The sequence below is a fragment of the Taeniopygia guttata genome, chromosome 8 (assembly GCF_048771995.1).
Source record: "Taeniopygia guttata chromosome 8, bTaeGut7.mat, whole genome shotgun sequence".
In the NCBI taxonomy this organism is placed as follows: domain Eukaryota; kingdom Metazoa; phylum Chordata; class Aves; order Passeriformes; family Estrildidae; genus Taeniopygia; species Taeniopygia guttata.
The window spans coordinates 14,258,788-14,271,562 of record NC_133033.1 but is presented as its reverse complement, the minus strand read 5'-3'; the positions used below and the strand labels follow the sequence as shown (position 1 = coordinate 14,271,562).

Genomic DNA, 12,775 nt, shown 5'->3' with positions numbered 1-12,775 from the left:
ATATTGACTTGTAAGCAGATGAATGGCAAACTGCAATTTGGTTAATGTACACTTTGGGGTACTGAAAAACTTTGTTGTTACCTTTTTTAATTTTAGATACTGAAAATTGCATTGCACTTTCATGCTACAAGTAGTCATTAAAATAAAACAGTATTTGTAGAAATTGTTCAGGAGTATCACAGGGAAAGGGTGTAGGAATTTTATACTTACCTGTATACAACAGAACCCGGCACATTTCCTGAGCATTTTGATTTTCCTGAGTATATTGTGCACTCTGAACCAACCAGAACTGGAGAGCTCAGTGCTACTACAAAGCTCTGCAAGGGCAGCAGCACAGTCTGGCTGATCTTTCCCTTGTGAGTTTGTGCTGTAGTAGCGAAACTGTAAAATTGAAGTACACTTTTCCATATACATTCCTGCAAGCCTTGCTGCTGGTGGTGATCTTTTGGTGACCCTGCAGGTGTGCCTTGGTGGTGGTATTCCTGGAGGATTCTATTTTGCATCCAGAGTTTGAATTGCAAGAGTGCAAAGACTACAGCTTTGTTTTCTGCCTTACAGAAAGTTTACTGGGTGTCCTTTAGTTTGTGTTCTATTGCGAGAGTTTACTTACATGCTGCTTTCCTTACAAGGGAAAAAGAGTTTTAAGGAATTACAATGAAAAGCAGCTTCTTTTCCCTGGTAGCCCTGCAGCTGTGCTGTGCAAGTGCCTGCAGTGCCTGTGTCAGCGTTGTGGGGGCTCTGTGGGCTGGGGAGCAGGCAGGGAAGGGCTGCTGGCATCCATAGCTTCCACTGACCAAATGCAGCCACTCCAGTTACTGGAAGCTGCCTGCTGTGGATTGACAGGGGAAACTACAGTTTTTGTGGACAGCTGAGTTAGCCACTGTGCCTAGTGCTAGGAATAAAAGAGCCCACAAAACTTACTGCATGTGCTTAGGGAGTTGGGTTGAGAGGGAATGTTTCCCCTGATTACTTAATGCTGAGGCTGATGCACATGATTCATACTTCTATCAGCCAAAACATGTGTTCCACAGAATATGAATCCTCAGCATAAATCCTGGCTGATTTGGAGAGAAGTGCTGCCTTATGTCCTTTTTGAAATTTGAGTAGCACTCCTTTCCAAAAAGATGAATAATATTTTTTGACAGCTCTCCAAAGACTAAAGAATGAACATTTAATGATTAAATCTTGACTGAGAAATACTCTTGGGATTGGCACAGGCTGACACACAATGAAGTGGGCTCATGGATCAAACTGAGGCGTGCAGGCAGTTAATGGAGCTGACCTGTAGCCGTGTTGTTGCATCGTGTCTGTTGGCATCCACGTGAATTCATATCTCTGCATAGGGCTTGCAATACTCTTAACAGTTCAGTGGGTCAGAAAAATGAGGAATTAATGAAGTGGATGGCAATTTCTGCTCTCTGTCTAAATTTGTTGTGTGTGGTTGTGTCAAGAGGAATGTGCTAGTGGGCTGGCAGCAGCAGGAAGCGTAGATCCATGGAAAAAAAATAAGAGCAGCCTCTTAGAGGGCTAATTTAGCTGAGTGAATAGCAAGAGGATTTAGAAAGGTCAAGGGGCATTCATGGCTCCCAAACCATCCTGCTATTTGGAGCTCAGCAGGAGAAAGTCCTTTGGCAGGTGGCAGTCCTATGATTGTGGATGCTATTGCAGGAATTCCTGCTAAATAATTAATAATAGACAGTTGTGAGTGTTTAGTTCAAATAATTTGATTAGAACATATAATTTCCTACTGTAAGCTGGTTTTGATTTCAGCCTCTGCCTCCAAAAAAAGCACAACTGAAACAGAAATCTTGACAGAAGTTAGCATCTATTGCTAATGTTTTGCTTATGAAAAAAGGAAAATATCCCAGACCATGTTGTACAGCACCAGCATCTGCCACATTTGTTTCATAAATATTTTAACCAGCTAATCCACATAGGGAACATGAGTCTCTAAATTCAGGGAAGAAAAAATATTTGGTGGGAAGGGAGGAATATGAGTCAGTTACTAAACAAAAACTAGCCACTTGAGTGGCAAAGTACCAAAAGTGCATATTCTTTCTAAAGCAAACAGAAATCCCACCAAAACACCAGGAGAAATATTTTTTCATGAAAAAGTGGTTGTTCTCATATTTTGTGATCCCGAGGGGATGTTCCCATTTTAAGCACAGGGTGAGCTCCTGGAGGCCATGTGGTGTCTGCAGAGATGGTTTTGCCTGGCTGCCCCATGCCCGTGCTGCAGCTGGAGGTGGTTTGGCAGCTCAGGATCAGGACAGTGCTGCTTCAGTAGTGCTGCTCCTGCAGCACAGCTTCAGCAGCTGCACTGCTGCAAGGGCAGGATTCTTTTCTAAATGAAAATCTTTATACAGGTAGAAGGCAACTCTTACATGCATTCTGCATGTGAGGGGCAAAATGTTAACTTCTGTTCCCTGCACTTTTTTAGAAACTCCCTTGTAACAAAGCCCCCGCTGTACCGTTCATTTTACAGCTCCGTTACACAGACTTGAGCTGATGAAAACTGTTGCTTTGTTAAATAGCACAGTGTGATGGTAATTGCTGTGATGTGAGATTTGACAAGGCTGTGAGGAGGGCCTGCTAAAAAATCTGCCTTTCAAACCTCACCTGTTTGGAGGACAGGCTGCTTTGTTAACTGCAGTACCTGCTTTTGAACAGTTTCTTTTAGTCCAGCATTTCTTCCTAACAAAGCATTTACATGCAGTTGCGATCTAGCTAAAATTAGAAGATATTTGTGGCACAGAAACCAAATTTTTAAAATGAAAACTGCTGGGAAGTAGGCTTGTTTCCTTCAATTGTTTGTTGGTTGGCAAATTGTGGTTTTGTAAACATCCTGGATGCTATCCAGGATGCTCCTGGATACCATCCTGCTATGTTCTTTCCAGAGACTGCTGTTAGTATTTTGTTTTTTTAAATTATTATTCTTTAAGTCACTGAAACCCCTCTCAAAATGAAGTATCAGCCAGGTTCCAAAGCCAGCTTACAAGAGTGCAAACCTCAGTTCCTCTTTGGAAAGAACAGGTGTTCATGAGGTGTTTCCCTGGCTGTTGCAGCCCCTGGAAACAGCCTCTGCCCCAGCACATCCCCAGCTGCATAAATGCTGCAGTATTTCTCTGCAACAGGGAGGGCTCGGGGCCTGGGCTCTTCAGGCAGTGCCTCCCGTGGGTGTGATCACATCTGTCACAGCTGGAGAGCTTGGTGTGCTGGGGCTGCAGGGGGCTGGTGGCTCTCTCACGAGGACATGTTTGCTTTGTGCTTGCCTGGGTGGGAAGACACCATGTGCTTTGCTGTATGTGCCCCTGGCACTGGGATGTTTGCTCATCATTTTATAGCTGAAAATAAACAGAACAGAAAAACTAACTGATAGGCTTATACAAAGAGGGAGGGATCATCAAGCTGGACTTTGGTGTTTGTAGGAGCTCCTTTCCTTGGATGGAAGGTGGACTGCTGTGAGTCCTTTCCTTGCCTCCCCTCACCCTGAATGAGGGAAGCTTGGAGAGATGTTCACCTGGTGCCAGTGTCCTCACTGCTGCATGTGCAACAGCCCTGTGCTCCAGCCCCTCTTTGCTGTGCCCTTTTGGTGTTGTCCTCCCATCCCTCGCTCCTGAGTGCCAGGTTTGGCACTGACTCAGGATTTTCTTGTGAATTGATGTTGATGTGCTTTAATGCTCCCAAAAATTGCTGCAAAGTGCATCTGCAGCTTGTTAAAGGCAGCTGTTGTGTCTCACTAGGTGTTCTAAAGGATTATCTGCGAGAGCTGCCCTCTCCCCTGATAACCAAGCAGCTCTATGAAGCAGTGTTGGATGCAATGGTGAAAAATCCCTTGAAAATGACAGCAAACGGTTGTGAGAATGACCCAAGTGACTCTGAGCACACAGCAGCCCTTCTGGATTGCCTGCCAGATGTTGAGAAGGTGAGTAGTGTTAGCACATTCAAGTAAATCACAAGCTTCAAAAGCCAGAAGAACATTTTCACACTGCATTTCAAATGTCTCAGAACTGTTTATCAGATGAAGTGGTTCACTTGGATTTGTGATGCTCCAGATATTTGAAAATAATTCCATGCTCTGATGAATTGGAGGGTCTGCATTGCTACATTTGCTCTAGTTTTCATTTTGTATTGTTTCTATAAAACTGAATGAAAGGCTGTGATCTCTACTTTTACAAGATCAAATAAATGATAATTCCTGTGTGTTGTCTTGCTCCACTTCTGCGGAGCTCTCTGATCTGTGTTGTGATTACCTGGGCAAATCCATCCCTCTTTCTTAAGTATGTGCAATAAAGCCTTTGCTTCCTGTGCTGTGCAGTGTAAGAGAGCTGTGCACTGTTACCTGCCAAATTCTTGTGTAGCACCACAAACCACAGCCCCTTCTGGGGGGAGGGAGGGACCTGCCTGGTATTTGGAATTACCTGGAAGCTCGTTCAGATGCTGACATCATATCAAGGATTTCTTTATTTTCTAATACCAGGATCATCTGTACTGCTTCTGCAGCCTCTCCTCTCTTCCTGATGTACTGTGAGAAAAATCATCCGTGTGAAACTGAGTTTGGATAAGAAACAGAGTTTTACCAGAAAGTTTGTCTTAATTGGTCTGCTCTGTCATAGTCAAATGCACTTTTTCTAATTCAGCACTTGGATGTTCTGTTGATGGATGTTGGTAGTAAAATCAGAGCTATCAGCCTTGATCTTTTCCCTCTAAAGCTGTGACCAGCACCACTGTTGTCTAGTGTTCGGTTTCCTGAGCAGTATTTTGTTTCTTTAGGCTACTCTGAAGATGCTGTTGGATCACCTGAAACTGGTGGCTTCTTACCACGAAATAAATAAGATGACGTGCCAGAATTTAGCTGTGTGTTTTGGCCCTGTGTTGCTGAGCCAGAGGCAGGAGACCACCAACCATAACAACAGAGTCTTCACAGACTCAGAAGAGCTTGCTAGTGCCCTGGACTTCAAAAAGCACATAGAGGTTCTTCACTACTTACTTCAGTTGTGGCCAGGTACTTTCATCTGATCAAGGAAAAAAAGTCAAACCATTGCTGTGTGTTTGCACTGTGTGACTCTGTACATTAATTCACAGGATGATTGATCAGCATCAGAATTCTTAAAATGTGCAGTACTATGGCATCACCTATTAATCTAAAGAAATTATCAGAGTTTGTATTTGGGCACTTCACTGAATGGGAAGTTTGTTGGTTTAATTGCTTTCTTACCAGATAGCAGATTTTGAGTATAATGAAAGAAATAGTGAAGACTTTATGTGAGTAAACACACTAGAAGACACAAAACCAGTGACATTAAATTTCCACATCTGAATTAGAGAAGTTGGGGATTTTCGTTTCCCTGCAATCCAGCTTTGACCTGATGGAATTAATTTATTTCCACCCTTGTAATTTGGCAGAGTTGAAAGCATCCTTAGAGTAAGAGGTCTGCAACTTCTACTTGTTTTTGCAGAGCTTTGCATGAAGAAAAATGTTGCTGCTCCATGATGGGTTTGAGGTGACTGAAGATGCTGCTGCTTGCTTGTCAGCTGCAGGTGGGCAGCTCCAAAGCTGCTGATAACCAAAAATGAAAAGAAGGTTTCAGTCAGATGAGTGAGTCTATGCAGGAGAAAGGGGGCATGTAGGTGGAGGAAGAGGGGAGACCAAGAGCTGTTTGGGCAGGAAATACTGTGCAGAAACCAATCCTGAAACCCTGGGGATGGGTTATGGCATGGCTGCTGTGGACTGCAAAACCAAGTGGATGCAGCTCTGCCTATCAGAGTGTGTATTACTCTAAGAGGGTAGGAGCAGGGTAAGTAGTAGAGTTTTCCTTCACTTAGAAGAAAAAGCTGAGTCCTATCCCTTGGCATGCAAGAACTGTGTAGGATTAAAAGGGAGTCATTTGTGTTTTACCTCCCTTGTGTTAAAAGGGGGGTAAAACACAAATGTAGGGACTTGAGTGGTGAGCACCACACAGTGTAAACAGCACACTTGGACTGAATGGAAGGATCACACTCTGGTCCCTTATATTTAATCTTCTGTAGTTGGAGACAGCTTGATAACCCACATGTTGTGCAATACTTCGATTTCCGTATATTTCCAACTGAAAACAAATAGGTCTTGTTTGGTTAGACTGTGTAACACTGGCAAGTTATTGTTAACCCATGGCCCTTCATCTTAATGGAGCACAGTCTAAACAGAAGGAGTTTTGTTATAGTAAAGGGGGGAGAAAGCAGTGAGAGTTATTGCATGTTACTGTGCAAGACATGAAGTAAAATCCCCTGGAGAGACCAGTACTGTGGACCCAGAAGGAGAAGGACTGGGCACATTTCAGGACTGAATCTTTGTGCTTGCTTGTGGGGAGTCTAATAAGGAAGGGGCTCACATGTGCCCTGGTGAACTGCCTGGGTTTGTGTGCACTGCCTTTTCAGTGGTGAATGGGAATAGGAAATCTCTGTTGCTCATTACAAGAAGCAGTGGTGTGTATAAAACCAGAGGTTCTGCAGCTCAGATAGGCCCAGGTCAGGAACAGAGCTGTGCTGTTTGCCTGAGGCAGCGGGGCACAGCGAGGAGCCTGAGTGACTTGTGCTGTGCAATGGTGAGCTCGGGTACCACTGCCAGCAAACCCGTGTCAGTGTGTGGCTGCACAGTAAAGTTACTGCAAGAGAGCTTCTTCAATAGCACAGAACGTTAGGGCAGAGGAGAAGCACAAGAGCTCAGCTTGCTGTGTTGACAGCCTCTCCAAGTCTTTCTCAGTGTGGTATTTTTGTTGGGTTTTAACCTCTTTTGCTGTGCCTGCTTTCTGTTACTCCTTAGCCTGAATGAAGTGTGTGAACTGAGCTGTTTGCTTTTCTTTGACCCAGAGCTGGATGGTGATTAACTCCTACAATGAATTTAATTGGTATTCTGGGAGTTTCTACTTTTAGAAAGGGTTCTCTGCCGCAATTTGAATCCAACATGAATCTTCAAAATTGATATTTTGCAGTAGGTTTTACTGATTATTTTATAGCAAACAATGACAAAAAGTGTGTAATGTGTTGTCTGTAAGATTGCATGTATTTGTGCATCATCGAGGGATGACAGAGGGCATCTGCCATACCCTTTTTTGTTGCAGCATGGATTCAGTTCTGACTGGTTTAACTTCTCTCTTCTAGTTCATCACTCGCCTGCCAAAGAACCAGCACATCTGAATGCATTTCCTGAGCACTCATCCTCCCTGAATTACCTGAGGCCCAAGAGGCAGAGACCTCAGGTGCTGAATCTGAGCAGTACTGAGATGTCGGGGGTGCTCAGACCAAGGCCAGCAGGTCTAGACAGCCCCTCGAGCAACCGCTATGCAGGGGACTGGAGCAGCTGCGGGGAGAGCTACTTCCTAACCCCCAGAGAGGGCCTGGCTGAGGCAGACTACGATGACGTCCCCTCGGAGGACACGGAGAGCGGCGATGACAGCGGCAAAGCCGAGGAGTTGGACGCCCCCGCGAGATGCCCGCAGCCCGACCCCGGCCAGCACCCCTTTGGGAGCTACCTGGCAGTGCAAGCCATGGACTCTGCAGTGGATCACAGAGCACACCTCAAGGACCTGCAGGAAAGTATTGATACTCTCATAGGAAACCTGGAAAGGGAACTCAATAAAAACAAACTAAATATGAGTTATTAAATCCTGTCCTGCGTGACATCTCCTTGTGCCTCTGTGCCCCTTGCTGGGCTTCCCTAGCTGTGTGAGGAGTGATGGTGCCCCTGAACCCCTTGTGGTAAGGCCACAGCCCACGTTGTGTTAGCACATTTGAAGCCATTCCATAATGTTTCTGCCTTTCTGTTAGAAGGCATTGTCCTGATTTGTGTTGGAGACAAGCTTAGACTGTGATGTGGTTCCACGTATTTCTCCCTAAAACACTATGCACTTAGGTGGCCTGGGCAGCGCCTGATAGAAGATAAAGCAACATCTCTGCTGTCAGTGGCAGCAGAATTCCTCATTCCTGAACTCCTGACTCCAGTACAGATGTTCCTCAGAAGAAGATGAATGCTGCTTGGCCTGAGTTTTGCAGCAGGGACTTCAGATAGACTTGTTTTACTATATATGCAATGGCTGCTATAAAAATTGCTTTATATAATATTTATACATAAAGTTTTAATTGTACAAATATTAACGTATTACTGTATTAACACTTTTCAGTAATTATTTAAACAAGCAAAAATAAATATTTTTCTAACCTTGTTTGTATATATCTATGTATAAATGTGCATGTGTCCATAGCCATCTTTGAAAAGGAAAGGTCTCAGAATTATGAAATGTTCCCATTTCCAGGAAGACATGTTCAGTGATGCCAGGACAAGGTTGCCCTTTGGGTAACACAGCATTTGATTTATGCACAGAAACATGGCCAGAGAGAAGGAAGGTGAATGATTAATGTAAATGACCTTGTGTATTGCAGGAACAGCGGTTTGCAGGTGTTGACTATTAACTCTCCCTCACACACACCACCCTTTCTCTGTTTGTTTGGTTTTTTTCTTCATTTGTTTCTTCCTACATGGTTTTTTTCACATATAAAGAAGGTCTGGAAGGCATTTACTTTTCAAAAAACATTTTTTGTTTTTCCTTTATAACCTCTTGCTTTGTTCTTGACATTTTGGTACATTTTTTTTTCTTTCCAGAGTTTGATGTATTCTTTTTGTGGTACTCTTGGCTGCTGCTGGTAATTAGATGCATTTGAGCCCTCTCTAAAGGGTTGTAGCTCTGGAGATGCAAGATGCAAGTTCAGCCAGTTAGTTGTTTTTTTTTTTTTTTTTTAATTACTCTCCCAAAAGTGGAAACCAGAGTTGTCACATAAGGACATGAGGTTGAATGGGTGGAGTGATATTACTCCTGGGGAGTTTGGGTGGGGTTGCAGTTCACTGTGACCTTATTAGAGTCAGCTATCACCATCTGCTCAGAGCCCCTTTTATCTCTAGTCATTTGTGGTGAGCCATTAAACATTTCATGTTAAGGAAACACAGTCTTGATTCAGGTAAAAATAGTCACCAAGTTGTATACAGATGTTTTGATAGTTCTTCTAACCAAGAAGACATACAGTCATTCCTTGTCCTTTACAGGTCACATACACACCCCCAAGGAAGGGGGGATTTACGCAGGTGGGGCTGAGAAGGTTTTGGTGTTTTCAGAGGTCAATTGCTGTCAGTTGCAGGGTAGAAATTAATTCTACGTCTTTTTGGTACGATTTTTGACATCCCACCATGGCTTTCCATTCACCTTGTGGGTAAGTGCTTTTTTGCTAACCTGTACTTCCTTATACTGCTTAATTGAAGAGTTATTTATTTACAGTAGCAAAGAATTAAAAATTGCTATGGCAAACTTCACCCCTCTTTTCTAAGGAATTATTTTAGCATGGTTCCAATGGATTATTCCATCTCACTAATTTATTTTTATAAGTGTTAAAAGATGCAAAACAATTATTGCAATATAATGATATGAATGAAAATGTAAATTTAACCTGAAGCATTTATCAATAAATCGATGTATTTTTTTAAACTTTTATACCTACAGAATGTGCATACTTTTTAAACTATAAATTTAAATTCTAAATAAAATTTGAATTAAGAACAAAATCTGTCTGTGCCTAGCTGGTAATTTTTTAAACCTGTCTAAGCTGATGTCATCCATTTGCACTGGCTGCACACATGAATTAATTATATAACGATATTTAGCTTTCAGATGTTTTGTTCTGTTGTTGTTTCTGGATTGACCCAATGTTTGAGTTAGATAATTAAAAACAAACCACTGCTCCATTAACACTCTTTGAAAGATGTTTGCATTTAAATTTATTTATTAATCTTTCATTGCCTGTAATAATCCAGATGGTGTAAGTGTTCACCTTTTGAATGCACGTAAGGTTTTCCTCCAGCAGGGCTCTGTAACTTGGGCCAGCAGTGCACTGCTCTGTCAACTTCAATATTTTAATATCACAACAGTGGAAATTAGTGACGCCATAAATTGTACTCATGTTAATATCATGAGGTAGTTACAATACATTAATATATTCAACTCAAACATTTCCTGGTGATTTAGTTATAACAATTTGTAAAACACATTTTGTATCTTAGAAATCCTTTAATGAGACATTTCTCAAGTGGCATTTTTGTTATGTGATCCCTTATATATATATATATATATTCTTATAGAGACTTGTATTTCATTTAGTTAGTTACATAATCTCCTCAAGCTGCATTCTTTCTGTGATTGTTACAGATTCTTAAGGAACAGGATTACTGTGGGAATTATCTTAATCTAGGAACATTAAATTGGGAGATTAAAACAACCTGCTTTTACCAAAGCAGTAAGGAAGTATTTTACACAATGGGGCAGCCTCTGGCTGTGTGTGGATGCAGGGCAGAGCTCTTCCAAACCCGCTGGCCACAGCCAGGAGCCTCCTTTGCTTTGCTGACCTGTGCTGTTGTCTGCTGGGTGAGACTCCTTTGGCATCAGGAGCAGCTCCTGTGCACCAGGGACTGGAAGAGGTTAACAGCAGAGGGCAGAGCCTGCAGTGGAGTTCAGAAAGCAAATTCTCCTTGGAGTCCCTGGACTTCCTTCAGGTGTGACCTCTGCTTCCAGGTAAAGAAAATGGGTCTGGGTGCTATTACAGAGGCAGCTCCAAGGCTTGCACCAAAATCCCATACAAATGGTTTTACCCAAGCACTGATGGCCATGCACGGGGCAGGGTCACAACCAGGAATTGTAGTTTGTAGTCCCCAAGGAAAAGCAGAAATGCAACGGTAGGTCTGTGCTTTCTTTGCTGCCAAATGTTAGGGATATGATACACTTAGGTGGATTTAGGAGTGGACTAGGGCCATTTGTAGAGTTTTAATCCTTTCCTGTTTGTTTAAATAGGATTTTCCGCATTCCAAACACTGCTGGTGCTATGTGGCTGTTCCACCTTTTTGCTTCTCCCCATTTTAGCTTCCCAAAGTGCTCATTACAGGAGCATGCAAGAGGTGGGTGGGGATGGTGTGGAGTGTGGGATAGTGGAGTGCCATGACCTCAGGCTGGCTTAAGCCACTGGGGACCTACATGCTCAGAAACTTCAGGCTTTTACGTCTGTCTTTCCCAAATGTGTAACCTGTATGTATGTTTGTTAATGCACCAGACAAGAAATGCATCTGCAACTATTCAGGCATGTTCTAAAAATAGAGGGCAACATCCCCAACAGATATGCAGGGATTTTACAGAATAATCTATAAATCTGATAAACCAGAGACACACGTCATATTTCCACTGGCAGATCTTAACCCCTTCCCCTTCGTCCCCATCCCAAGGAATAGGAATTCTGACAGTAACTGTATTTTGATATAGGAAGTTGTTGTCTCACATTCTGCATCTGAAATATGATTATTTGGGATGTGGGGGGGAATGATGTTGCACTGTCATGTAACTATGATACATTTGTTTTAAAATGTCATCCTACATAATGAATTTTCTATTTTCATTCTGCTTGTCCCTTAGAACCAAGCAGGAAAACCTGTAAAGTGATCTAACTTCAGGGCAAAACTGGAACAGCCTGAGGTGCTGCAAAGCCAACCCTACAGGTATTTTAACATCTAGAATTGTATTAGACAGATTAAAGGATCCTGATGGGACATATAATCTCATGTCTTCTGTGTTACTTGGGAACAGAGATGAGGAGGAAAATGGCTCTCAGGAGGATTATTCCCTTTCCACTGGGGCATTCCTGCAGCTCCCCAAACTACTTTGCTCTAGGGAGGGAGGGGAGCTCATAAGCAGAATCCTGATCTGCTGCATCTTTGGCCTTGCTCTTAGGAAAACCCATCTGAAATCCCTCTGTCTTTTGGGATATTATCTTAAAACTCCTAAGAGTGCCTCTGTGGTGGGGAACAAAGCTCCTATTGAGGCTGCTGCCTCTTCTGGGGAGTAGTAAAGAGCTGCAGTGGAGGATGTTGGCCTGGCTTTCCAGATAAACCATGGCCATCTGATTGACTGATTTATATGTAGTTTGCAGCCCTGTTAATCAAAAGAAGTCTGTGGAAGATGCTCTGAGGTGGTGTACTAATGAAGTCCAAGCCTGATAATAGGTGAGCTTTTTAATTAGTCAATTGTATGATGTTTACATATCTGTAGAGCAGGCTGTTAGTTAAATATTGATTTAGCAGAGGAGCAGTGTTCTCTTCCTGTTTGCACTGACTGCAAACAGTGTGCTGCAGGCGCTAGGGACATGCTTGTTGGATTTTCCTTGGTTTTAATTTAGAACTAGTTCAACGTGAAGAACAAGGAATATTGCTGTAATATATAAACTTCAAAGTAACAAACAAGAGACCATTTTTCAAACCAAGTCCTATCTAGTGGCTCCAAACCTCTCTTAAATCTGACCAAAGTTCAATCAAAGTGCTAAAAGTACATGATAGAGAGATCCTGGCTGTAGAAAATTGAAGGGCCATGTCTTTAACACTGCCTAACCCCAATTTGCAGTGTTTATTTTGAGATGCAGGAGCCTCACACTGATCCTGTTTTCTCTTTGGCTGTGCTTTGCTCTGACGAAGCAGAGCACTGGGGCTGGCTATTGCTTGTCAGCTGAAGATCCTTTCTGCAAATCCCCTGTGTGTCAGTTGTCTTTTGTGCTTTAGTGTCTACTGTGACCACATGGACATTTGTTTGACAGGAGTCTGTGACCCTCAAACAGTTTGGTGAGTCATGGAAAGAGTGAACTCACCCGTATAGGGTTTAATCTGTCCTCCTCTGATAGATTTAATTTCTGCCTGACAGCCTCTGCTCAGTTACATGTG

General features: G+C 42.8%; 1 protein-coding gene across 1 annotated transcript in view; it reads left to right on the top strand.

The window, feature by feature from the left end:
- SYDE2 (synapse defective Rho GTPase homolog 2) overlaps positions 1-9,589 on the top strand; it is a 28,085-nt gene extending 18,496 nt beyond the window's left edge. The window contains exons 5-7 of the mRNA XM_004176882.6: positions 3,744-3,925; positions 4,774-5,005; positions 7,141-9,589. Coding sequence (XP_004176930.5) covers positions 3,744-3,925; positions 4,774-5,005; positions 7,141-7,643 — 917 coding nt within the window. The 3' untranslated portion in view covers positions 7,644-9,589. The remainder of the gene's footprint in view (positions 1-3,743; positions 3,926-4,773; positions 5,006-7,140) is intronic.
- The last annotated feature ends 3,186 nt before the right edge of the window (positions 9,590-12,775 follow it).